The 27642-nt window shown below is 39.1% G+C and overlaps 2 protein-coding genes across 3 annotated transcripts in view; both read left to right on the top strand.

The window, feature by feature from the left end:
• The window catches only part of CSDE1 (cold shock domain containing E1), a 41095-nt gene extending 23677 nt beyond the window's left edge, over positions 1-17418 (top strand). For both annotated transcript variants that reach the window (XM_032154907.2, XM_032154908.2), the window contains 13 exons: positions 234-362; positions 499-624; positions 1548-1760; positions 3746-3886; positions 3972-4136; positions 7298-7405; positions 7996-8171; positions 9056-9168; positions 10379-10498; positions 13613-13791; positions 14579-14742; positions 15613-15745; positions 16141-17418. In XM_032154907.2, coding sequence (XP_032010798.1) covers positions 234-362; positions 499-624; positions 1548-1760; positions 3746-3886; positions 3972-4136; positions 7298-7405; positions 7996-8171; positions 9056-9168; positions 10379-10498; positions 13613-13791; positions 14579-14742; positions 15613-15745; positions 16141-16188 — 1815 coding nt within the window. In that variant the 3' untranslated portion in view covers positions 16189-17418. The remainder of the gene's footprint in view (positions 1-233; positions 363-498; positions 625-1547; positions 1761-3745; positions 3887-3971; positions 4137-7297; positions 7406-7995; positions 8172-9055; positions 9169-10378; positions 10499-13612; positions 13792-14578; positions 14743-15612; positions 15746-16140) is intronic.
• A 144-nt stretch (positions 17419-17562) lies between these two features.
• Positions 17563-26777, top strand: NRAS (NRAS proto-oncogene, GTPase). Its single transcript, XM_058439436.1, has 7 exons — positions 17563-17676; positions 18158-18285; positions 20365-20543; positions 24588-24747; positions 25668-25791; positions 26128-26166; positions 26270-26777. Exons 2-5 carry the CDS (start codon positions 18175-18177, stop codon positions 25785-25787), a joined length of 570 nt encoding a protein of 189 aa, XP_058295419.1. The 5' UTR covers positions 17563-17676; positions 18158-18174; the 3' UTR covers positions 25788-25791; positions 26128-26166; positions 26270-26777.
• The last annotated feature ends 865 nt before the right edge of the window (positions 26778-27642 follow it).

The raw sequence follows: 27642 nt of genomic DNA on the forward strand, positions 1-27642 counted from the left end.
ATCTTACCCTTTAAAAATATTTCACTGTTAACCTCAAAAGTAGTCTCTTAAAATTCCTTGGTTGCTAATACATTATCTTCTTTAAAATGGGCTGTTTAATTGATAATATTAGATTGTACCAAATTATATTATTGTGACTACAGTATAATTTTACAAAAATTACTGGTTTTAAGTTGTAATCATAAATGCGTACAGAGTGGCAATAATGTCCTTGGTTTTTTGTTTTGCTTCAGGAGGCATTTGGCTTTATTGAAAGAGGTGATGTTGTAAAAGAGATATTCTTTCACTATAGTGAATTTAAGGGAGACTTAGAAACCTTACAGCCTGGTGATGACGTGGAATTCACAATCAAGGACAGAAATGTAAGATAGTTAACTTGATCTTTGGCCTTTTAAGATCAGAGTTGGTTTATGTTTTTAAGAAACACTTAAAATTATGTGATTCTTCCTTCCTCTGTTCCCGCCCCCCCCCCACCACCTCCAACCCCTTCTGATGTAGGGTAAAGAAGTTGCAACAGATGTCAGACTATTGCCTCAAGGAACAGTCATATTTGAAGATATCAGCATTGAACATTTTGAAGGAACTGTAACCAAAGTTATCCCAAAAGTACCCAGTAAAAACCAGGTAAATAATCTTTTTCAGGAGAGTCCTATTTCGCCTCAGTAGTAATAGAATAATATGGTGTGGTATACTGAGATTTTATCTTATTCAGTTAATACAATGTGATAGTGGAACAACTAAGGACCTCTTGTTATGTAATTTAAACTAAAAGAGAAACCAGATTTATATATCTGTAAATATGGCGTGTGTTTTCCTTTTTTTTCTTCTTCTTTTTTTGTAACAGAGTCTCACTCTGTCGCCAGGCTGGAGTGCAGTGGCGCAATCTCGGCTCACTGCAACCTCCGCCTCCTGGGTTTAAGCCATTGTCCTGCCTCAGCCTCCCAAGTAGCTGAGACTACAAGCACATGCCACCATGCCCAGCTAATTTTTGTATTCTTAGTAGAGACAGGGTTTTACCCTGTTGGCAAGGATGGTCTCGATCTCTTGACCTTGTGATCCGTCCACCTTGGCCTCCCGAAGTGCTGGGATTACAGGCATGAGCCACCTCGCCCAGCCAAATACGTATTTTTTTTTTTACTGGGTGATGAGAAAAGGCCAAAGAAGAAAATGCTAGTTAAATTGGAAAGCCCCTGATTGGATTAGACTGCAGTTCAGGTGTACATTTGTTCCCTCCTCTGCCCCTGCCCTACCCCTCCAGTTTGTGGGGAAGGTGAGGACAGAAGTGGTGTCATTCCTGGAAAAATTCCTTAAATAAAATCTTTTGGTACCAGAGTGCTGGGTCTTAATTGCAGTGTTGTAATTTTATGGTTGACTCATGTGACCGTAGACCATGAAGCTTTCACATTGGACTTATGTTGTCAACACCTTTTTTCGCTTCAGGGAACTATGTTAAAAATAACATGGGTTTACTATGTGTTCTTCTTGTTTGACTTAGAACTAGGAAGGATGAGAAATCTCCAGCTAAAATCGTTTTTCCTTCTCATCAGAATGACCCATTGCCAGGACGCATCAAAGTTGACTTTGTGATCCCTAAAGAACTTCCCTTTGGAGACAAAGATACGAAATCCAAGGTGACCCTGCTGGAAGGTGACCATGTTAGGTTTAATATTTCAACAGACCGACGTGACAAATTAGAACGAGCAACCAATATAGAAGTTCTGTCAAATACATTTCAGTTCACTAATGAAGCCCGAGAAATGGTAAGTGTTGGATATTACTGGATATGTATCTAATATGCGAAAGCCAATGTTACATTCAAGTTCATAATACTACTAAATTAAAATTCTTCTTAAGTTAAATGACCCTAATGGGCATTTACCTTGTTAAGGTGATTAAGAATCATACACATTTGAGTCAATCTGGGTTATCTCTGGCAGTTATCTTGGAAATATATGTGAAAAAATTTTTGAATGGAAATCTGGACAGGATTACTAAGGTATTTTTAGAGTCAGTGATTCTCTGGCCCTTAATATGAAGAGTAAGAAAATTCAAGTTCATCATTGTAGAAAGTAGATTTTCCCTAACTATTTCCTAAGACATTTAATCAGTGGTTTCTGTTTTTAGGAAACACAATTCTTCCTCCAGTGTGGTCTAGGGAAGCCAAAAGATTGAAACCCATGATCTAGACACTAGATCACACATAAAATACACTAATACCAATGATAGCTGATGAGCTTTTAAAAAAAAAAAAATCAGGCACGGTGGCTCACACCTGTAATCCCAGCACTTGGGGAGGCCGAGGCAGGTGATCACTTGAGGTCAGGAGTTCAAGACCAGCCTGGCCAACATGGTAAAACCCCGTCTCTCCTAAAAATAGAAAAATTAGCCAGGTGTGATGGTGGGTGCCTGTAATCCTAACTTTACTCAGGAGGCTGAGACAGGAGAATCGCTTGAACCCGGGAGGCAGAGGTTGCAGTGAGCCAATACCATGCCATTGCACTGCAACCTGGGTGACAGAGGAAGACTCTGTCTCAAAAAAAATAATCGCAAAAACATCTCATCATGTTTTAAGAAGGTTTAACAATTTGTTGTGTTGGGCCACATTCAGAGCTGTCCTAGGCCACGGTTTGGACAAGCTTGCAATTAAACCAGAGTCAAAAAGGTTTTGTTTTGGCAGAACTTCGCAAATTGTTTTTAAAGAGTTTGTGTCTGGGAGTGGCATATACCAACCAGAATTTTTCCCAGACATGTTTTATGAACTTACGTTCTCAGACATAATTTACATTTATAGTTATGTTTGAGATCATATCATCTACACTAAAACTCATTGTTGTCAGTGGAACTGGGTACATTGAATGAAAATTTAAGTTTCTTGAGTTTTTTTAATCCTTTGCCTTTGAAGAACTGATTGTATTTGACACAGTGTATTTAACTAAAAGTTTGTAAGTCTGAATGTGTGATTTTTTTATTTTTTTATTTTTATTTTTTTTTTTTTACATTTTCAAAGGCAAGATCTGTTTTGCTTTACAGTATGGAAAATACAACTTGGCTACCATCAGGACTTGGCAAGGATTAAATGTCAAAATATTGTTTAGGTCATATTTAAAACTTACAGAATCACTTCTGCAGTGAGCAAATATGTAGTATGTAATACAATAGCAGATTGATAATTTGTGTTCATTGTTTCATTAAACATGAGTACCTACCGTGTTCCAGGTAGTCTTGATACAATAGCCTTGCAAAGCTGATAATTTAGTAAGAAGGAAAAAAAAAAAAAACAGGAGAAAAGATTTCGTGTATTTTATTCTTCAGATGTAAATTTTAACTCTTTCCTGGGCCTAAACTCATGCAATTTTTGAGGTAGAGACTAGAGACGTGCCTTTCTCTACTTTGGAATTATGATCTGTAAATTAGTGAAGTTTCCGGAGATTATATTGTCATTAGGCTTGGACTTTTATGAAATACATTGTGTTCATGTGTTTACGTTCAAATGTGGTAATTTTTTCTAGTGTATATTTGCCAGGAAGTAGCAATTGGGGAGTCTTAGAAAATTGCTCAGGTTCAGTTACTTTGTTGAAAGCAATGAGTTTGTACTTAAGTGAGAACAGTTCAAATGTGGATAATACAGTATTTGTGTCACATCAGAGAAAATTCCTGATGAATTTAACTTGATGGTGGTTGTAAAGTTCAATGTTGCCTTACTTGACAAGTTTCACAGCCAGTGAAAATATTATTTGGGTTTCAGGGTGTGATTGCTGCCACGAGAGATGGTTTTGGTTTCATCAAGTGTGTGGATCGTGATGTTCGTATGTTCTTCCACTTCAGTGAAATTCTGGATGGGAACCAGCTCCATATTGCAGATGAAGTAGAGTTTACTGTGGTTCCTGTGAGTTGTTTTTGAGAAAAGTTGGGAGGTGTTTCTTGATGCTTTCTTTTTCAGTTGAAAGTTAATTTTGTTTTATCATTTTTAGGATATGCTCTCTGCTCAAAGAAATCATGCTATTAGGATTAAAAAACTTCCCAAGGGCACGGTTTCATTTCATTCCCATTCAGATCACCGTTTTCTGGGCACGGTAGAAAAGGAAGCCACTTTTTCCAATCCTAAAACCACTAGCCCAAATAAAGGCAAAGAGAAGGTAGGTTTTGCATAATCCGAATGATTTTTGTAGCTGTTTATTCCTCTTCTGCTTTAACAGTACATAGTAATAGAGTACATATTTGTCTCTTTCAGAATTTCTGTCGTATTAACAGTGAACTAAATAAAGTAAGGTTTCTTAACCTCGGGATTATTGACATTTTGGGATGAATGATTCTTTACTGTGGGGGATGGGATGTTTAGCAGCATTTCTGGCCTCTACCCACTGGAAGTTAGTATTCTGACCCCTTTTCCATACCTCCCATCGTGACAGCCAAAAATGTGTCCAGACATTGCCAAATGTCCCCTGGGAGGCATACTCATTCCAAGTAGAGAACCAGTTATATAAAATGATAGTACTGTCTTCTGAGCAATTTAAAACTTAAAAAGTTGTGTATCCTCAGTTCACACATTTAAACTTCATTTATTGAAAAATCCACTGAATAGGAAATACAAAGATGTCTGAGATGAATTCTCCTTTCAAGTTAATAACAAATTGAGAGAGTTTTATAGAAACACTCCATACAGAATATAAAATATTGCTATTGAAGGTCAGCGATAGTGCTCTGGGGAAAATTAACTGGTAGGGTATGAGATGGTTTCACTAATAGATGGAGACAGGAAAGAGCATTCTTCACAGAGTAAAAGTACCGATGAGAAAAATTCAGGGTTTCTTTAGGAAGCAATGAGTAACTAGTCTGACAGGAATATTTTTTTTTTTTTTTTTTTTTTTTTTTTGGTTTTGTGTATGGGTTTTTGTTGGTGAGGGAGGTTAGGAGAAATAAGGATGAAAAATCAGGATCCAGCTAGACTGGGAGGCTGTTGATTGCTGCTCTAAAGAATTTAGACCTTGTTGCCGGGTGCGGTGGCTCACACCTGTAATCCCAGCACTTTGGGAGGCCGAGGCGGGTGGATCACGAGGTCAGGAGATTGAGACCATCCTGGCTAACACGGTGAAACCCCGTCTCTACTAAAAATACAAAAAAATTAGCCGGGCATAGTGGTGGGCACCTGTAATCCCAGCTACTCAGGAGGCTGAGGCAGGAGAATGGCGTGAACCCGGGAGGCAGAGCTTGCAGTGAGCTGAGATGGCGCCTTTGCACTCCATTCTGGGCCACTGAGTGAGACTCCGTCTCCAAAAAAAAATTTTAGACCTTGTTCTGTACTTCAAGGAAAAAATTTCTTTAGGATAATGACATCAGGTATGTGCTTTGGGAGAGTAATGGCAGCAATATGAAGCCTAGATGGGATGGAAAAAGACAAAAGAGGAAAAGGATTACTATGAAATTACTTGGATAGTTAAGGTAGTCCTTGAACTAGGCACACAGATAGTGGCTATAGACAAGTGAAGGTACATGAGAGATACTGGAAAGTCATGTTATAATTTAATAATTACTATTAGCCAGAAAGAGCAAGGCTTGTATCTTGCTTATCACTTACTGTAGCTTGGGAAATTATTTCACCTCTGAACTTCAGTTTTTAAATTTCAAAAATGATTGTGTAATAGTTTAAAAAGCCCTCTAAGTACCTAGCTCATAATAGGAATTTCACATGTGACAGATGATACTGTTAACAAAAATAAAAATACACTTCAGTTGGGCTTATTTTTAATAGATTTTAATTCTTGGAATGCTCTGCTTCCCATATGTGTCTGGCAAAACTGGCTTGATGAAGAGAGCCTTTGTGTGAGACTCTCCCTGCCATTTTTTGTTTTTTTTCTTTCTTAGTCCAACAGTACCCTAGTAAATCCTCTGTCATCGTGCTTCGTACAGTATATAACATTTACCTGTTTATGAATCTGTCTCTGCTACACTGGACTCCCTCAAGGCAGGGATTCTCCTATCTCTATTTAATATATTTGATGTATAGTATATCGTCAGCTGTTGATGTTGAAGTTGGTGAGTTAAGAGCAAAAGGTGAACAGTAAGCTTTTGAGTTTGGTTGTGGAAAAGTTGATGACATTGGAGTCAGACCTGAATTCACTGACATTGTTCTTAACCAAACTCAAATCCTCTGGATTATTTTGCGCTGGGTTTTGTAACCTTGGTAAGGTTTACTTAATTCCTCAGATTTCCCCAATTTGTAAAATGAGGGAAAAGAGAAACTATGGAGATGATTTTGTACAAGATTAATTTGATAATACATAATACCTGGCAATGTTGTAAGAGTTCAATAAATTATTATATAGCAGTTATGGAAGGAATGTGATTGGTAGAAGAGGAAAATGAATTGGTTTTGAATATGTCATAGTTTGTAATGAGGACTGGAGTTTAGGAAGGAAGTCAGGGCTAGAGTAGGGACGTGGGCAAATTATCTCCATAGAAATGTTGAAACCATAAAATCAGTATAATTTACGTAGTTGCTGTACACTGTCATTACTTAACGGTATGATTCAATACGACACACCTGAACTTTCTTAGACTTTTTTTTTTTTAGTCAAGTGCAGTAGTGAGAAGGGGGGAAAGAGTAGAACAAGGAAGTTCTGTCTGTAACTGACTGAACAATCAATTGAGATAACCCACTACCTTCAGACCAGCCCTTAGATTTTTTAAGAGTTAATCATTCTTACATGTAAGATGATTGAAATGTTGTTTCTCCTTGAAGTCTGGGATTAAAAAAAAATTGCTGAAATACTGGTATGTCATAATTTTTAATCACCTACTTTATGTCAAGTACTTGAACTGTACTAGATCATACACCAAATTCTCCTGCATTGTTAAGTATATTGATTGACATTATGTATTAAATACCATGCAAGGTGCTGTGTGCTACTAAAAGAGGATACTTCAGCAGCTGCTTTAGGAAATGCTAAAGCTTCTTGCCGTTACAGAATTTCCACTTCGTTGGAAGTAACATGCCCAGTTTAATTTCTGATTGGCTATGAGGAGTGTAGGTGTGTTAAACATTTTCAGTAAGCTTTTTTCTCCTCAGTAGCAAAAATTAGATTCTTAAGATTGAAAGACCAATTTACAGCAGACTGAGCTAGTCTTAAGGCAAGACTACCTTTTATTCATATGAATAATCTGTTAGAAAACCCTGGAATAAGACATTTTTACAGCTGTACCAATCCTTTGGCTCAAGAATCTGTAAGAACTGTAGTTGTTTTTATTGGTTTTTGTTCTTGAGATTGTTTTCATTCTATTTTTGACTGTATCTCTTTAGGAGGCTGAGGATGGCATTATTGCCTATGATGACTGTGGGGTGAAACTGACTATTGCTTTTCAAGCCAAGGATGTGGAAGGATCTACTTCTCCTCAAATAGGAGATAAGGCAAGATAATTCTCATTCGAGAGAGGGTTAAGAGTTGTCATCTTAATCATAAATCCTGCAGGATGGGTTCTTCAAATTTTATCAAGTTTTGCTGAAATATATTTTGTGTTTAAGAGAAATACATGAATATCTTCTATTTGAAAGCAGCTTATTAAAAGTGTCAAGCTCTTTGTTAATCAAAGCCTTGTTAATCTAGCTGTTTAAACAGATAAAACATGCTTAAATAAAATCGTTACTGGTAAGAAAGTTAAAACAGTCACTACTGAAACATTATCGAAGTAAAAGCACACCAAAGATTTTACGTTGCTGTTCATTTTTTCTCATACTTAATATGTTTGGTTTTTGGATAGCCCTCTAAAGAAATTGAGAATCTATAAGGAATACAGACTGAAAGACAAAACTTTGATCCTTTGTGAAAAGTGGGATGAGACATAAATGTTTTGGTGAAAATCAGTTCCATTGAAGTAATTACAAAGGATATTTGGAATGAAAAGCATGCGCTAGGGGAGTTATAGGTCTTGTTTTCTGAGTTAAGAAGGAGATTGGTGTGGAAGTGATATGGTATTAATGAGCATCCTTAATTTTCACAGGTTGAATTTAGTATTAGTGACAAACAGAGGCCTGGACAGCAGGTTGCAACTTGTGTGCGACTTTTAGGTCGTAATTCTAACTCCAAGAGGCTCTTGGGTTATGTGGCAACTCTGAAGGATAATTTTGGATTTATTGAAACAGCCAATCATGATAAAGAAATCTTTTTCCATTACAGGTAAGGCGTGACTTTCAGGAACTTTACAGCTAACTTACCATCCATTCTTTGGTGTTGGAATAAAAAACATTTAGTATTGATTGATTATACTTGTTGAGGCCCAGATTTCATATTGGTGGAATTATGGCAAGATATAAACTGAAGTTAATCACTGATCTTACTATATAGAGAGCCTGTGGCCAAAAGAAATAGAAAGGCCTGTGCCTTCTTACTTTTTGTGTTGGTACCATAGGATTTGCCATTTGGTGTATAATATAGTGGTTAAGAGTAAGGGGTCTGACTGGGTGTGGTGGCTCATGCCTATAATCCCAGCACTTTGGGGGCTGAGGCAGGTGGATCCCTTGAGCCCAGGAGTTCGAGGCCAGCCTGGGCAACATGGTGAAACCCCATCTCTACAAAAAATACCAAAATTAGCCTGACATGGTGGTGCATACCTGTAGTCTCACCAACTCAGGAGGCTGATGTGGGAGGACCACTTGATCCTGGGAGGCAGAGGTTGCAGTAAGCTGAGATCGCACCACTGTACTCCAGCCTAGCCGACAGAATAAGACTCTGTCTCAAAAAAAAAAAAAAAAAAAAAAGTAAGGGCTCTTAGAACCAGACGGTTCAGTTTTTGAATCCAGGCCCTGCCACTTTATACCTGTGTAATTTTTACCAAATAACTTCTTGGTATCTTAGTTTCATTATCCTGAAGTTAGGGATAATGTTACCTCGTCATGGGGCATTCTTGAGGATTAAATGAGTCAATACATAGAAAGTACTTAAAATGGTGTCTAACATAAATAAGCATGCCCTGCCATGACTGTTACTGTAAAATAAAGACTGCCTGTTACTGCTGATGTTTATGGTAGTGTTTAGTTAAATGTCATTTCCTTTCTCCTTAGTGAGTTCTCTGGAGATGTTGATAGCCTGGAACTGGGGGACATGGTCGAGTATAGCTTGTCCAAAGGCAAAGGCAACAAAGTCAGTGCAGAAAAAGTGAACAAAACACACTCAGGTAATAAATGGTGACTTCTTATTCAGCCTGTGCTTTTAAGTGAGAGTTAAAGGATGGAGTAGTAGAGGGAGATGAGGCCTAATTATTCTACATCAGTCATTCTCATGTGCAATTCCCTAGAACAGCAGCATCACCTGGTTGCTTGTTAGAAATAATACATTCTCTGACCCTATCCCATACCCACTGAAACTCTGTGAGTGGGCATTCTTTTTTAATAAATCCTTTAAGAGATTCTGGTATACGCTGAAGTTTGAGAAGGACTGGCCTAGATATTTTAGGTAATTTGCTTTATATTTTCAATTCATTGTCTTCTTTTGAAAAATAACGCCAGGATAGCCAGCTGTGGTAGTGGATGCCTGTAGTCACAGTTACTTGGGAGGCTGAGGTGGGAGGGCCACTTGTGCTGGTAGGTTGAGACTGCATTGAGCCACAATGATCCTACCACTGCACTCCAACCTGGGTGACGGAGCAAGACTGTCTGAAAAAAACAAAAATAACCCCAAGATATGTATACATCACCATGGAGTAGGGAAGAGGCATTTCCCTAGAAGACTGTTTTGAAGAAGAATGAATCTAAATGTGAAAAATAATGGGAAGTTAAAAAAATTAATTGTAATTTAGGATCTCTGACTTTAAAAGACCTGCAACTTATTTTTGGCTCTCATCTAAACTCTCAAGTCTGTGTTATGTTTTAGACACTGGGGATACAGCAGTGAAGAAATCAGATACATCCCTGCATTCATTGACCTTATTTTTTGGTGGGAAATATGGGGCAGACTAGAGGAGTAAAATACTGTATATGATGTTTAGAAAGACAACAATACATGTAATAAAGATGAATCAGGACAGTATATAAGTATTCAGATTTACATTTTAGAGACCAGGAAAGTCTTCTTAAAAAATGACATATGGTCACCTGGAAAAAGTAAGAGATCAAGGCGTGTTTTATTTATGAATACTTATTAATTCCTTAAACAATTTTATTTAAACAATTCTATTTAGGAAAAGCAGGCATTTTGGTAATTTAGAAGTATTTAAAGTCCAGCAGCTGTTCTAAAAATAGAACTTGGCTTCAGGTTCCCTACCCCATTTCAATAGCAGGCAGCCAACCTACCCTGTTAACATTTGTGCTGTTATTTTTTGCTTACTTGTCTTTCTGTATAGTAGAGATGAAATAAAATTGAAAGATGTACCTGCCTTTGTTTTGTAGTGAATGGCATTACTGAGGAAGCTGATCCTACCATTTACTCTGGCAAAGTAATTCGCCCCCTGAGGAGTGTTGATCCAACACAGACTGAGTACCAAGGAATGATTGAGATTGTGGAGGAGGGTAAGGATCATCACTATCAGGCTGTTTGAAATTTGCCATAACTTCAGATGAGCACTTATAAAGTTTTAAAATATGGTGCTCATTGCAGTTGTTTTTAGGTTTAAAACTGAATTAAGGAAAAGTGACTTCTCTCATGCTTGCTTTTTATTTTTATACCCCTTGAAAATGAGGTCAGTCTGGGTTTAGTGAAAACGTGACTGCTTTGTGAGCACATGACTGATACATGAGCAACTATGAGTTATATTGAGATAGACTTAAGAACAAACTCGGATACCAAAGCATTTAATGTTGAGTGTATGATAATAAATATTCAGTTCCTTCACTAGTATTTAAATCAGGAAGCATTCAGTTCTGTATTTTTGCTTCCTGTAAAAGTTTACTGGTTTTTTTTCCACACTACACTTATGTACATAATCTGTTTCTTAATAGCTAGAGTTCTATGAGGATCCTATTTCTCATTTCTAGCTCAGGGTTCCTTTCTCTACTTTCTTCTTTTTTCCCCCGCTATCTTCAAGAATTCCCAGAGTTCCAGTGCTACTGTTCCCCCAACAGTCACCATCAGAAAGACCAACTTTGTATGATCTGTATGCATAAAATAAATACACGATAGAAATAGGAGAGAACTCTGTAGATGAATAGGATAGCAGAATTACATGATGGTGGAGTAGATGAGAGGGCTTGAGTATTCCAACCAAAGATGATGGCTTGGTAGGCCAGGCGTGGTGGTTCATGCTTAGGGAGGCTGAGGCGGGTGGATCACGAGGCCAGGAGTTCGTGACCAGCCTGGCCAGCATGGTGAAACCCTGTCTCTACTATTAAAAAAACTAACAATAAATTTAAAAAAAAAAAAAAAGATGATAGCTTGGTTTACAAAGAGAATATAGTCCTTGTATCATCTAAGAGTCAGCGAACATAGAGTGGTGAATAGCAGGTCATTTGGGAGAAGGAAATGAACCTTGATAACCTATTCCTTTACCACATGGGATTCTTAGAATTTCTGTTTTACATAAAACCACTCTTCCCCCACCTCTAAATATGAATTTTTAAACAAATGCCATGGCAGCACACCCCTAAAAAGGCCATGGGAGTATGGACTACTAACTTTAACTCATGATATCAAATTGCCCTTCCATCTCCTCCTAACATGCTGCTTTTACTTCCTTTTGCATCCCCACTTCCCAGTCCACTCATTCTTCAGCACTGGCTGTGGGATATAGTCCAAAGCAAGGGTTTTATTTAGGCATCTCTAAGCCTGGTGGGATATAGTCCAAAGCAACGGTTTTGTTTAGGCGTCTCTAAGCCTGGGACTAGACAGGTTACATTTTCCCACTTGGTAAGAACTAGCTTTTTTATTCAGGAACACAACTGGAACTTAGACTTTGAAGTTGGGCAGACCTAGATCTGGACACCGTTCTAGCATATAATCTTGGACAAATAACTTAAATCTTTACTAGCTCAGTTTCTTCATCTTTAAAATGGTAATACCTTCAGCCTTAGAAGGTTCTATAAAGTATGAATCAGTATGTGCATCATAAATGGTAATTATTGATATTGGATGAGGTCAGACCAGCTTCCTGTAATCACTCTTCCTCATGACTTGATCTCTTTGGATTATCTCCTCAAAGTTTTTTGGTTCCTGTATTTAAAAGTCAGCTGGGGCCAAGAGTAGGGGCTCACACCTGTAATCCCAGCACTTTGGGAAGCCAAGGCAGGCAGATCACCTGAAGGTCAGGAGTTCGAGACCAGCCTGGCCAACATGGTGAAACCCTGTCTCTACTAAAAATACAAAAATTAGCCAGGTATCATGGTGGGTGCCTATAATCCCAGCTACTTCAGAGGCTGAGGCAGGAGAATCACTTGAACCTGGGAGGCGGAAGTTGCAGTGAGCTGAATCATGCCACTGAACTCCAGCCTAGTTAACAGAGCATGACTCCGTCTCAAAAAAAAAAAAGCCGGTGTGGTGGCTCACACCTGTAAACCCAATGCTTCGGGAGGCCAAGGTGAGCAGATCACTTGAGCCCAGGAGTTTGAGACCAGCCTGGGCAACATGGCAAAACCATGTCTCTACAAAAATTAGAAAAATTAGCCAGTCATGATGCATGCCTGTAGTCCCAGCGACTCAGGAGCTGAGGTGGGAGGATCACCTGAGACCAGGAAATCAAGGCTGCAGTGAGCCATGATCGCCACTGCACTCCAGCCTGGGCAGCAGAGTGAGACCCTGTCCTAACAACAACAATGACAAAAATTCTTCACTTACCCTGTAATCATCAATGGTTAGAAGCTTCTGCTTCCCACCTGTTTTTCTCATGTTTTCCACCATTGTTGACTGAGTACATTTGCCTGGATGCTGAATTGTTAGGCAGCTGAATTCTTTGGCATAGTTTTTATCTGTAGCCTGCACTGGGCTCCAGGCAACTTCATACTGTAGGGCAGGGCTCAGCATATATGGTGGCCTTTTTTTTTGTGATCACAGCCACAACCATTTGTTTACATATTGTTTTTCGTTGCTTTCTCACTACAACAGCAGAGTTGGTTAGACAGGATGACTTGCAAACCTAAAAGTATATACTATCTGGCCCTTCAGGAAAATGGTTTTTGATCTCTGATCTGGAAAAAGGAACCTATGTGAGGGAGCCAGAATTGGAACAAAAAAAAAGGAGATGGGGTGTCAAATTTATCTAAATTGTTTTTGCCTATGCCTGCCTAGTTGTTTACTGGCTGATTGAGTATGGAACAAAAATATTTTTGGTTGGCTCATACTGTGAACTTGGGAAGAAGATAGTCCTGTGAATATTAGCAACCCATAGTGCTTAAAATTTAGGTAATGAGATTGTAAATGACAGTATTTTTTTTTTTTAATTTATAAATGCAGTTTAAAATTGTTCATCAGCTAATAAAGTACTGATGGCAGCTGTGACATTCTCATTTGGTTCCATGGTAGTATTTAACATTTAGGATTTTATTTAAGCTTTAAGGTGAAACTTCTGAGTACTAAAAATGTATGTATATTTTAGGTAACATGACACATTTTTAGCAACTATATAAACTTCCTAGGATCATCAGCAGAGGCCTGTTGTGAAATACTAGCTTTTAGACTTTGTACCTGTTTTACAGGCGATATGAAAGGTGAGGTCTATCCATTTGGCATCGTTGGGATGGCCAACAAAGGGGATTGCCTGCAGAAAGGGGAGAGCGTCAAGTTCCAATTGTGTGTCCTGGGCCAAAATGCACAAACTATGGCTTACAACATCACACCCCTGCGTAGGGCCACAGTGGAATGTGTGAAAGATCAGGTAAGTGCCAGCATCTCTGTATCTGAATTTGATCCTTCTATGAGTTGGTAACCAAAACCTTCAAATTTTTTCAGCCAAGGGGAAATCATCAACATTCATTCATTTTTTATTTCTACTTTACCTTTTTTCAGTCATTTGAGGTAGCTTAATAAAAACAGAAAAGTACACAAAAAGTGACTACATTAGCAATGAGAAAGTAAGATTGGTATTAGTAACTAATATTATGCAATGGGGAAAATAAGTTTGGGGTGAGATTTCCAGAATAGAAGTATGGTTTTGTACACTTTTGCTTAGAGCTTCTTTTGCATATCACACAAACACAGAAACCGTGTTCAAAAGTACTTAAAAAAATAAGCTTAGGGCAAACAAACTTAATCTTACTACTGAGATCTCAGGGAAATCTGAGTCCTCAGAATGTTTTTCATCAGTACAGAGAATAGCAACATTTTATATGGCTGCTACTGTAACCCAGCTTAATTCTAGAGGGGATCCAAACAATATATATATTGAAGTAACATCTTCCTGATGAGTTTGCTTAATTCAAAAAGCTTAGTTCATAATATATGAAGGAACAAGGCAACTTTTGTTTGGTTCAAGTTTGTGATATAGTGAATGGCACTTTCAGAGATACATTTCTTCCCTGACAGGTTTTGCCACAGGCAGCTGGACTGGAGTATCAACATTAATACCATGTTGTATACATCCTTTTAGATAGGGGCAGGCATTGTGCTTCATTCAGAGTGAGGTGTGGCATGTCATCTCTTTTTTACCTACTTTTTTTTTTCAGTTTGGCTTCATTAACTATGAAGTAGGAGATAGCAAGAAGCTCTTTTTCCATGTGAAAGAAGTTCAGGATGGCATTGAGCTACAGGCAGGAGATGAGGTGGAGTTCTCAGTGATTCTTAATCAGCGCACTGGCAAGTGCAGCGCCTGTAATGTTTGGCGAGTCTGGTGAGTTTTGTTGTTGTGGTTTGATTAGTAACTACCCTGGAGTGTCTCAACTTTATAGTCTCTGTTTTGTCACATTACTTTTCTGTGCCTTGTTTTTTCCCCTCTTCTGCCACTTTTTATTTCTTGATACTTCCTACTTCTAGTTGAATACAAAAAGATTGTGTAGTACATGTTTTTTAAAATTTTTGCCAAATTCCTTTTCTTCCATTAAGTCATTTCTAGGTTATATGCTACTTAAAATTCTAATAGTTTAGCCATCCTGATTCATAATGCCGCTTTGCTTCCCCCCCCCCCCCCCCCAGAGACACAGTCTCACACTCTGACTGTGTTACCCAGACTGTAGTACAACGGCACTATCACAACTCATTGCAGCCTCAACCCCCTGGGCCTAAGCAGTTCTCCCACGTCAGCTTCCCGAGTAGCTGGGACTACAAGCATGCGCCACCACACGCAGCCAATTTTATTTTTTGTAGAGACATAGTCCCACTATTTTGCCCAGGCTGATCTCGAACTTCTGGGCTCAAGCGTTCCTCTTGCCCTGTCCTCTCGAAGTGCTGGGATTACAGCTGTTAGCTACCACATCTGCTACCTTGTGTTTTATGCATCTGTGGAACTGGTCACTCTGATTGCATTCAAGTCTAGGGTCTGCAAATGATTCCTTCCATTCCTATTAAGTTGGAACCTTGAGTTGGGGATAATAACACATAAACAAACTTGTCTGTCTTGTCTTTCTAGCTAGGTAGATGAGGCAAGAGTCCCATCATAAAAAGTGAGTCATTTGGGCAGTTAGGTGGAAAACACACTCCTTTGCAAGTGCTTTCTGTCTGCCCACCAAGTGTGGTTTCTTCTCATCTTTTGACTTCATTACAGTGAGGGCCCCAAGGCTGTTGCAGCTCCTCGACCTGATCGGTTGGTCAATCGCTTGAAGAATATCACTCTGGATGATGCCAGTGCTCCTCGCCTAATGGTTCTTCGTCAGCCAAGGGGACCAGATAACTCAATGGTATGAGGGCATACAAGGCTTGGGGGAGGCCAACTGATAGACCAACGTACAATATGTGGTCCTATTTAAACAATAGGTCAGGAAACTTAATGAATCAGGGAGACTTCCATATTGCTTATAACTAGTTAGGACTTTCTACACATTGGTTCAGCCCCTAACCTAATGGTTGCTTACAGTAAGAAGCACATTTCTTTTCTTGATGCTTTGAAGATAGTTTAGGTAATGAATGGGTCAGGAGGGCTTACTGTGGATTTTCTCCTCTAGGAAAGAATTAGTACTGCATAAGATGATTAAAAATAATGCTTTTGTAGTTTTCATTTCAGAATAGTGAATGTACTATGATTGTTGTGCGCTCAAATCATTAACTGCAGGATTTTTTCCCCCTCCCCCCACAGGGGTTTGGTGCAGAAAGAAAGATCCGTCAAGCTGGTGTCATTGACTAATCACATCCACAAAGCACATCATTAATCCACTATGATCAAGTTGGGGGGAATCTGGTGAAGGGTTCTGAATATCTCCCTCTTCATCCCTCCCGAAATCTGGAATACTTATTCTATTGAGCTATTACACCAGTTTTAACACCTTCCTCATGTTATGTTTAAAAAGATAAATAAATTTAAGAAAACCATTTTAAAATAATGCACAGTTGCAGCCTGGAAAATTTAAGGTGGCGCCTTATAGTATCAATTTTAGGAGCTTTATTTGGTGCATTTAACGCAACTGGTAATTGCAGAATCCACTTTGCCTGTGTAAGTGAAAAATATAGACTGTTATCTTGTTGGCCCTATGAAATTCTGCACTTTTCATTATATACTCTACCTTCATTAATTACTTCTGGCAAGATGTTCTGCCTTGACACTCAGTTGCATTCTTTTCCTTTTTCTTCCTGTTCATTATGCTTTAATTCTGAGGACCATATGAGGGTAGAATATATTATCTTTTAAAAATTACAAAAATTTGTAACCATTTCTTAAAGTTGATGGCCAAATTTTAAAATGTTATTTTTCATATCATTTATAATCTTGTCACAGTCCACTTAAAGAAGTTTGGTTATATTTCAGTGAAAATTATCTTCCAGAGTAGGTTTTTTTTCGTGGGTTGGGGGGGTAACTTTACTACAATTAGTAAGTATGGTGCAGAATTTCATGCAAATGAGGAGTGCCAGCAGTGTGATAATTTAAACAAAAAAAAATGAATGCACAAACTTGCTGCTGCTTAGATCACTGCAGCTTCTAGGACCCGGTTTCTTTTACTGATTTAAAAACAAAACAAAAAAAATAAAAAAGTTGTGCCTGAAATGAATCTTGTTTTTTTTATAAGTAGCCGCCTGGTTACTGTGTCCTGTAAAATACAGACACTTGACCCTTGGTGTAGCTTCTGTTCAACTTTATATCACGGGAATGGATGGGACTGATTTCTTGGCCCTCTTCTTGAATTGGCCATATACAGGGTCCCTGGCCAGTGGACTGAAGGCTTTGTCGAAGATGACAAGGGTCAGCTCAGGGGATGTGGGGGAGGGCGGTTTTATCTTCCCCCTTGTCGTTTGAGGTTTTGATCTCTGGGTAAAGAGGCCGTTTATCTTTGTAAACACAAAACATTTTTGCTTTCTCCAGTTTTCTGTTAATGGCGAAAGAATGGAAGCGAATAAAGTTTTACTGATTTTTGAGACACTAGCACCTAGCGCTTTCATTATTGAAACGTCCCGTGTGGGAGGGGCGGGTCTGGGTGCGGCCTGCCGCATGACTCGTGGTTCGGAGGCCCACGTGGCCGGGGCGGGGACTCAGGCGCCTGGGGCGCCGACTGATTACGTAGCGGGCGGGGCCGGAAGTGCCGCTCCCTGGTGGGGGCTGTTCATGGCGGTTCCGGGGTCTCCAACATTTTTACCGGCTGTGGTCCTAAATCTGTCCAAAGCAGAGGCAGTGGAGCTTGAGGTAAGTTTCTCTCATGCATAGTGTTCGGCTTTGAGCTGTGGAATGTTCAGGCGTTTCACTGATGCCAGAAATCGAGCAGAATCTACCAGCTGGAGACAAAGGCCTTGGGCGGGGGTCCTTCCATTTGGTGCCTACGTGGGGAGATCTTTGGAGACAGAAGGGAGAATGGGAAGGAGTTGCGGCCTGGAGCTTCCTGCTAGAGCTGAGAAGGCTTCGGGGAGTAATAGGAAGGGGGATTTCCATTGCTTAGGCTGAGGGCGGGGCCCAAGGACTGTTGAAAAATAGCTAAGGGTGGGGGTTGCTAGAAAACTGTACTCCAGAAATGTGAGGCCGATATTAGTCCGGTGTTTTTGCGTTCCCTAGTCACTTTAAGAACCAAATGGAAGGTCACGCTAGGGTTTTCATTTCCATTGATTATAGAAAGCTTTAAAGTACTATAGATGTGGCTCGCCAATTAACCCTGATTACTGGTTTCCAACAGGTTCTTGCTGGTGTGAAATGACTGAGTACAAACTGGTGGTGGTTGGAGCAGGTGGTGTTGGGAAAAGCGCACTGACAATCCAGCTAATCCAGAACCACTTTGTAGATGAATATGATCCCACCATAGAGGTGAGGCCCAGTGGTAGCCCGCTGACCTGATCCTGTCTCTCACTTGTCGGATCATCATTACCCATATTCTTTATTAAAGGAATAAGAGGAGAGAAAGTAAAAAGTTATTTTGGGTATACATTCAGTTATGCAATAAGCTTAACGTGTTTATAGACAACAGTTCATTTTTATTAGCTACTGAAGTTTCTAAAACGTGTCCAGTTTTTAACAGTTCTGTAACTATTGCAAACTCAGTGTTGAGTTCATTCGAGTTTCTTCAAATGTAACAGCTCTATTACATGAGAAACACAGGCCATAGTAGCGAGACTGTCTGATTGTATGGGAGATAATAGGATGGAGATAAAAGATTCAGAGATCTGAGTGTTCTTCAGTATTTATTTATTAGCTAGTTGAAGCAGCTGAGACCAGATGATTGGAGTAGCAAGAACTTGAGATTTTTAGTCTTTATGCCTAGGATTTTGGTCCCTGTTTGCAGTTTATTTAGTTGTGTGATATTGAGCAAATGAATCTCTCTCAACCTCATTTTCCTTATGTTTTAAATTACCATAAACTTGTCCTGCCTACCACACAGGGATGTTTTGGAAAGTTAAATAATATATTTAAGTTATTTATGAATGGTAAAGCACTGTGTAATAGTACTTAGGGATTCTATTGTTACTGTGAGAATTCATGGTACAGATTGTCTTCAGTAAGTGGCATCTAAGGCTCTTTAAATAAAGGGTTTTGCCGGACGCGATGGCTCACGCCTGTGATCCCAACACTTTGGGAGGCTGAGGCAGGCGGATCACAACGTCATGAGTTCAAGACCAGCCTGATCAACATGATGAAACCCCGTCTCTACTAAAAATACAAAAATTAGCTGGGTGTGGTGGCACGCACCTGTAATCCCAGCTACTCAGGAGGCTGAGGCAGGAGAATCGCTTGAACCAGAGGCGGAGGGTGCAGTGAGCCCAGATCACACCACAGACCTCCAGCCTGGGCAACAGAGCGAGACTCCGTCTCAAAAAATAAATAAATAGATAAATAAAGGGTTTTGTAATTTTGTTCAGTTTAGAAATGCCTAACTTTAGAGATTATTTTAATCAACACCTGGCCTCCCTACCATCTGGCTACTAGTGTTTAATTGATGCAAACTAACTCTAATATAGCCACTATAAAAAATTGGTTGCTAACCCTTGGCAAAATCTTTATTTCGAGCTTAACAGCTTTAATATTTTGCATGAAATGTTTAATATTTTAATTAAATATTTTTAAATGTTTGATTTATTGAGCAATTTACATAAGTAAAATACATAAATTTTATGTCTACAGCCCAGTGCTTTTTGCGTTTTTATATAGTCACGTAGCTACCACCCAGATAACAGTATAGAGCACTTCCAATACTCCAGAGAGTTCTCCAAGTGTGATGACATTAAAATACAAGTAAAAGTCCTGTTGCCATAAAACCAAAATGAATGTATTTTTTGTATGATCTATGCATGTTTGTCTTCCTGAGAAATTAATCATAACTATACCTTGTTTGGAACCTTTAAGAATTTGATTCAGGAATATTTCCCAAAGGTACATCTGTCATGGTAAGAAAAAAATTTGGTGTTACAACCTTCTCTGAAACAAAAGGTATTTTTATATTTAGTCATAAACACAAGTGATGTATATAGGGCCAGGTTATAATTGGTGGAGGTATGTTTAGATTTCTTTAAGTAAAATAAACAGCACAAATAAAACAGTCCAGTTCATAGCTTAGTGAAATACACTAGGTACTTAATATGTAGCCTCCTGGCTGCAGTAGAGTTGTCATTTGAGTTACCGTGTTTTCTTAATCTTTTCCAGGAACAGAGTGATCATATTCCTTTTCTGCAGGCATATAGAATTTGGTGGGTTTTCTTTTACGTAAGGTGATATTGGATACTTTTTGTTTGTGATTATGTATTAGCAATTTGAGGGACAAACCAGGTAGGCAGAAATGGGCTTGAATAGTTAGAGGCTTATTTAACCTTGGCAATAGCATTGTATTCCCTGTGGTTTTTAATAAAAATTGAACCTCCCTCCCTCCCTGCCCCTTACCCTCCACACCCCCAGGATTCTTACAGAAAACAGGTGGTTATAGATGGTGAAACCTGTTTGTTGGACATACTGGATACAGCTGGACAAGAAGAGTACAGTGCCATGAGAGACCAATACATGAGGACAGGCGAAGGCTTCCTCTGTGTATTTGCCATCAATAATAGCAAGTCATTTGCGGATATTAACCTCTACAGGTACTAGCAACATTATTTTCTCTGAAAGGATGATCTTTGTGTTCTGAAGCTTTATGGGGAAATGAGGTTACCACACTAGGGAAGATAGAGCTTTTTAATTATGGGAAGAGTTGATTTTGGGTTGTTTGACATTGAGAATCTAGGGTAATTACTGAAAGTTAATACTGGAATTTGTTTTACATGATATACTGTTACTATAATATTTGATAATACATAAGTGATGCTTGCTACTGGGAACGACTCGGAACCAGAGTTGTTGTAATTAGAGATCACAGGAATTTCAGAGAGGAAAACATCTCCAAGAAACATCTTTCAGTAGGTAATGGAAAAGATAGGCCAGGCACAGTGGCTCACACCTGGAATGTCAGTGCTTTGGGAGGCCAAGGTGGGAGGATCACTTTGAGCCCAGGAGCTGGAGACCAGCCTGGGCAACAGAGCAAGACTGTCTCTACAAAAATAAAAATAAAAAAATTAGTCACACATAGTGGCAGCTACTCGGGAGGCAGAGGTGGGAGGATCACGTGAGCTCAGGAGGTCAAGGCATGCTCACTCCACTGCACTGCTGCACTCCAGCCTAATCAACAGAGCAAGATTCTGTCTCCAAAAAAAATAATAATAATAAAATGATAGGAATAAGCAAATAGGGAGTCCATAAAGATGAAAACAAAGCAAGGGAACATAAAGATAGACTTTGTCCATAGAACCATAAAGTTTCAAAGCTACATTGGACCATAAAAATTCCAGTACAATATTCTTATTTTGCAGAATCAGAAACAGAGTTCAGAATGTGGTTTGTTAGGTTTTGGAGTCAGGATTGTTATTAGTAGCAGAGCCAGGACCAAAACCCAAAGCTCCTTTTTCTTAGCACAGTGTTCTTAAACAGAATAATATAATGGTTAAGAATGGGAACTCTACCCGGATTGAAACCTAGCTCTGTTTATTAGCGATGTGACTTAGGGGCTATGTGGCTTTCCTAACCTATAATATGGAGATAATAATACCTACCTCATAGAGTTGTGAAAATTACAGTTTTAATAAATATGCAAATCACTCAGAATAGTGCCTGGCACACAGTAAATGCTACTTAAGTGTTTTGCCTAAAGTCTTGAGTCTTGGCTTATTTTCTATCCATGTGAAGATGTCTGCTCTCAAAAGCAGATTGGTCCAAAACTGAATTCAAGTGTTCTTTTCCTAACCTGTTGTACTTCCCATTTTTTTTTTGTCTAAAAGTAATAGCAGTACTTAATAAAATGCCCACACTTGGCATGCATCTAATAAATGTTTGTTGAATTTCTAGAAGTCATTTTTCTTCTTTCTTACAAGAAATTTATTCATTTTTCTATATGCCTTAGCTCAAACCAGAGTATTTAAAACATCTTATGAAAATGCATATAGTAGAGCAAGATAAAATTAATGAAAAATAGGCTTAAGTGAGACAAAAAAAATAAGGGTAAAGGAAATAAAACAAATTTAGGAGTGAGGATATTCTGTGATTGTGCATGAAGCTCCAATGACTTTCTAAAGGTGGACTACAAATTTGGTCACTGTTGTGAAAAGGAAGGTTGCCAGCTGAGAGATTCAGTATCTGTATGCTGAAAGCAGTTAAGTTGCTCAGAAGAAGTAGAATTATACTGCTACTAGAAGGCAATTTTCCCATGGATCCTCAAAGAGGCTTGTTTAATGTAAAAATCAGTAATAACCTGACAGTGACATGGTCCAGGTACTTTAGGCTGTCTTATCCCTTAATGTAGGCTATTGCCATCAAGCACAGTTTTGCAAATAGCGAATGGAATCTAGTTCAGATACATGACCTTGTGGGTAATCCAGGGGTAGAGTCTAAAACAGTACTGTGCAGTATGTGGTTATTTACAATTAATTAAGATTAAATAAAATTTAAAAATTAGTTCCTTGACCACCAAATGCTCAATAGCTACTAGTAGGTACCATGTTGAACAGTACAGATATAGACCATTTCCATCATCACATAAAGTACTGTTGGATTGTGTTGGTCAAGACAATCTAAAGCAATTGTTTCCCAGGTGTGCTGTGTGGTGTGTCTTACATGTCATTGAAAGGGGTGCTGTCAGGAGTTCTAGATGCTTCAGCCTCCCTTTACTAAGAGCAGTTCTTATGTTTTCTATTTTATAGCTTGGGCTTCCACCAGATACAATGTTTTGTTTTAGTTTTTCTTTGTTGTTTTTTTTTTGAGACGGAGTTTCACTCTTGTTGCCCAGGCTGGAGTACAGTGGTGCGATCGCGGCTCACTGCAACCTCCGCCTGCCGGGTTCGAGAGATTCTCCTGCCTCAGCTTCCCGAGTAGCTGGAATTACAGACGTCCACCACCATGCCCGGCTAATTTTTTTTGTATTTTTAGTAGACATGGGGTTTCACCATGTTGGCCGGGCTGGTTTCAAACTCCTGACCTCAGGTGATCCACCCGCCTTGGTCTCCCAGAGGGCTGGGATTACAGGTGTGAGCCACCGTGCCCGGCCTGTTCTAGTTTTTTTGAGATGGAGTCTCCCTCTGTTGCCCAAGCCGGAGTGCAGTGGCATGACACTCTCAGGGTTCAACCTCTCAGGGATCAAGTGATCCTCCCACCTCAGCTTCCTGAGTAGCTGGAACCACAGGTACATGTGCCACCATGCCCAGCTAATTTTTGCATTTTTTGTAGAAGCAAGGTTTTACCATGTTCCCCAGGCTGGTCTCGGACTCCTAGGTCAGGTGATCCTCCCACCTCAATCTCGCAGAGTGCTAAGACTATAGGCGGGAGTCACCATGCCCAGCTTCATCAGCAATTTGAAGAAAATGTTTGAGCACCACCCATCTTGAAAAGTGATAGACTGCCTTCCATTAAATACTGTCACACCTAGTTATAGAGCAGCAGTGAGCTTCACTTTTTATACTTTAGACCTTAATCTAAAGGGTGATTTCTAGTTGCCATTTAAATCCAGAGCCAAGCTCTTCGGAGAATCCAGGAGCCTCACTAGGTCATGTGTCAGGATAAAATACCCATCCACTCCCAGTAGAAGGTGAGCTTGTACTTATGGCTTCCTGATGGCTGCTGCAACAAGTCTAAAGCAGTTTCCTTAGTATACAATGTCTTCTCTAAATGGTAGAAAAGAAGCAGAAATACTAGAAGTTAATAGGGCTACATAAAATTCTCTATTTTTTGCCCTAGCCATTTATTCCTTCCTGAAATCTTGTCTTTCTCTTGCTCTCTCTTTCTCTCGCTCGCTCTTCCTTTCTCTCTCTTTTTCTTTTATTTTCTTTTTTCTTTTCTTTCTTCCCTTTCTTTTCTTTCTTTTTTCCTGTTGCCCAGGCTGGAGTGCAGTGGAACAATTATGGCTCACTGCAGCCTTGACCTTTCTGGGCCCAGGTGATCCTCCCACCTCAGTCTCCCAATTAGCTGGGACTACAGGCCTGCGCCACCACACCCAGCTATAATATATATGTGCATATATATTTTTTATTTGTTTATAAATATATATAAATTATGTGTAAATATATATTTTATATATAAATTATAAGATATATATAAATTATATATATAATATACATTTTATATTATATATATATTTTGCGGGGGATGGAGTCTCACTCTGTCGCCCAGGCTAGAGTGTAATGGCGTGATCTTGGCTCACTGCAATCTTCGCCTCCCGGGTTCAAGCGATTCTCCTGCCTCAGCTTCCCGAGTAGCTGGGACTACAGGTGCCTGCCACCACACCTGGCTAATTTTTGTATTTTTAGTAGAGATGGGGTTTCACTATATTGGCCAGGCTAGTCTTGAACTCCTGACCTTGTGATCTGCCCACCTAGGCCTCCCAAAGTGCTGGGAATACAGGCATGAGCCACCGCACTCGGCCTAATTTTTATATGTTTTGTAGAGACTGGGTTTTGCCATGTTGCCCAGGCTAATTTCAAACTCCTGGGTTCAAGCAGTCTGCCCTCCTCAGCCTCCCAAAGTGCTGAGATTACAGGCATGAGCCACTGCACTCAGCCTAATCTTGTTTTTCTTATGTTCTGATAATATATTCCCGTTTTTAGGGAGCAGATTAAGCGAGTAAAAGACTCGGATGATGTACCTATGGTGCTAGTGGGAAACAAGTGTGATTTGCCAACAAGGACAGTTGATACAAAACAAGCCCACGAACTGGCCAAGAGTTACGGGATTCCATTCATTGAAACCTCAGCCAAGACCAGACAGGTATGGTACAGCTTTCAGCATTTGTGCAAGAGTTTGCTCTAGGCAAGAGAGTATCAGTTGATTAACTCTGGTAGAGATGTGATCCATATTCATATTCTTTGTTGTTATGCAATTTTTTCATTTTTTTTTTATTTTTTTTTTTAGGCGGAGTCTCGCTCTATCTTCTAAGCTGGAGTGCAGTGGTGTGATCTCAGCTCACTGCAGCCTCCGTCTCTTGGGTTCAAGTGATTCTCCTGCCTCAGCCTCCCAAGTAGCTGGGACTACGGGTGCATCATCATGCCCAGCTAATTTTTGTACTTTTAGTAGAGACGGGGTTTTACCATGTTGCCCAGGCTGGTCTCGAGCTCCTGGCCTCAAGCAATCCTCCCACCTGGGCCTCCCAAAGTGCTGGGATTACAGGCATGAGCCACCACGCCCGGTCTGTTGTTAGGCATTTTTAATAGTGTTCTTTTTCTTAACGCTTGTTTAAACCCAAAATGAACTTACTAATATTCTATTATGGCATGTTTACTCCTGCATTAACATCCACAGATATTTCTTGTGAAGATCCTTGACTAAAAATATTTATAAACATTAGTTATTTCTCTGTCAACACCAGCCCGTTTAGGGCTTCAGCCTCCTGAATGGAGTCTTTAGTTTAATGTAGTTTTGTTCTGTATTTCTCACATTACCCTTTTCCTTTGCCTGAATGTTTATTTGGCAAAATGTGCCATTTTTATATCAGCCTGTTCATGTGATTCAATGGGAATGTGAAATTTAGTGTTCTTTTCCTTAAATCACCATATTTTATTTTATCAGCTATTCATTTAGTAATTGGAATCTTATGTTCACATAAAGAGATACAAATGCCAGAGAGCTTATAATTTGGATTGTGTCCGTTGAGCTAGCTCTCTCATTTTTTTCACTTTTTCCTTTTATAGGGTGTTGAAGATGCTTTTTACACACTGGTAAGAGAAATACGCCAGTACCGAATGAAAAAACTCAACAGCAGTGATGATGGGACTCAGGGTTGTATGGGATTGCCATGTGTGGTGATGTAACAAGGTGAGCAATGGTTTCTTGGCATAATTATAAATCTTAGTATTGAGTATTGGGCAATTTGGAGGAGTGCTGGTGTTATTGTCTATATGTTATTTGAGTTTCTGCCTATCCTCTTCTGCACATTTTCCATATGACACCCTTTTGAAAGTACTGAGGTCTAAAGTATTTAAAACATTTGATTATTCCACAGGTATCTTTGTATTTTTGATAACATTAGAAATTATAAGACATTATTTATGAAATGTAGGCATACCCTATTCCTGGCAATGACCAGGAATTTGAAGGATCACTACTTTGAAACTAGTTAATAAGGACATGGTTTCTGTTCTTTTTTTACAGATACTTTTAAAGTTCTGTCAGAAAAGAGCCACTTTCAAGGTAGGACAAGTTTGGAAATGTATTCTCATTCCTGTTAATTTTGTATACTTGTTTTTCTTATACTCTGAATATGTCACTTATACAAATTCTGTTTCTATTTCAGCTGCACTGACACCCTGGTCCTGACTTCCCTGGAGGAGAAGTATTCCTGTTGCTATCTTCAGTCTCACAGAGAAGCTCCTGCTACTTCCCCAGCTCTCAGTAGTTTAGTACAATACTCTATTTGAGAAGTTCTCAGAATAACTACCTCCTCACTTGGCTGTCTGACCAGAGAAATGCACCTCTTGTTACTCCCTGTTATTTTTCTGCCCTGGGTTCTTCCACAGCACAAACACACCTTTCCCACCCCAGGTTTTTCATCTGAAAAGCAGTTCATGTCTGAAACAGAGAACCAAACCGCAAACGTGAAATTCTATTGAGAACAGTGTCTTGAGCTCTAAAGTAGCAACTGCTGGTGATTTTTTTTTTCTTTTTACTGTTGAACTTAGAACTATGCTAATTTTTGGAGAAATGTCATAAATTACTGTTTTGCCAAGAATATAGTTATTATTGCTGTTTGGTTTGTTTATAATGTTATCAGCTCTATTCTCTAAACTGGCATCTGCTCTAGATTCATAAATACAAAAATGAATACTGAATTTTGAGTCTATCCTAGTCTTCACAACTTTGACATAATTAAATCCAACTTTTACAGTGAAGTGCCTTTTTCCTAGAAGTGGTTTGTAGACTTCCTTTATAATATTTCAGTGGAATAGATGTCTCAAAAATCCTTATGCATGAGATGAATGTCTGAGATACGTCTGACTTATCTACCATTGAAAGAAAGCTGTATCTATTTGAGAGCAGATGCCATTTTGTACATGTATGAAATTGGTTTTCCAGAGGCCTGTTTTGGGGCTTTCCCAGGAGAAAGATGAAACTGAAAGCATATGAATAATTTCACTTAATTTTTACCTAATCTCCACTTTTTTCGTAGGTTACTACCTATACAATGTATGTAATTTGTTTCCTCTAGCTTACTGATAAACCTGATATTCAATGAACTTCCATTTGTATTCAAATTTGGGTCATACCAGAAAGCTCTACATTTGTAGATGTTCAAATATTGTAAAACTTTGGTGCGTTGTTATTTAATAGCTGTGATCAGTGATTTTCAAACCTCAAATATAGTATATTAACAAATTACATTTTCACTGTATATCGTGGTATGTTAATGATGTATGTAATTGCCCTCAATCCCCTTCTCACCCCACCCTCTACAGCTTCCCGCACAGCAATAGGGGCTTGATTATTTCAGTTGAGTAAAGCATGGTGCTAATGGACCAGGGTCACAGTTTCAAAACTTGAACAATCCAGTTAGCATCACAAAGAAAGAAATTCTTCTACATTTGCTCATTGCACCAGTAACTCCAGCTAGTAATTTTGCTGGGTGCTTGCAGTTTGCCCTGCAAGGAAAGAAGAGGTCAGTTAGCACAA

The sequence above is a fragment of the Hylobates moloch genome, unplaced genomic scaffold (genome assembly GCF_009828535.3).
Source record: "Hylobates moloch isolate HMO894 unplaced genomic scaffold, HMol_V3 SCAFFOLD_5, whole genome shotgun sequence".
NCBI lineage: Eukaryota > Metazoa > Chordata > Mammalia > Primates > Hylobatidae > Hylobates > Hylobates moloch.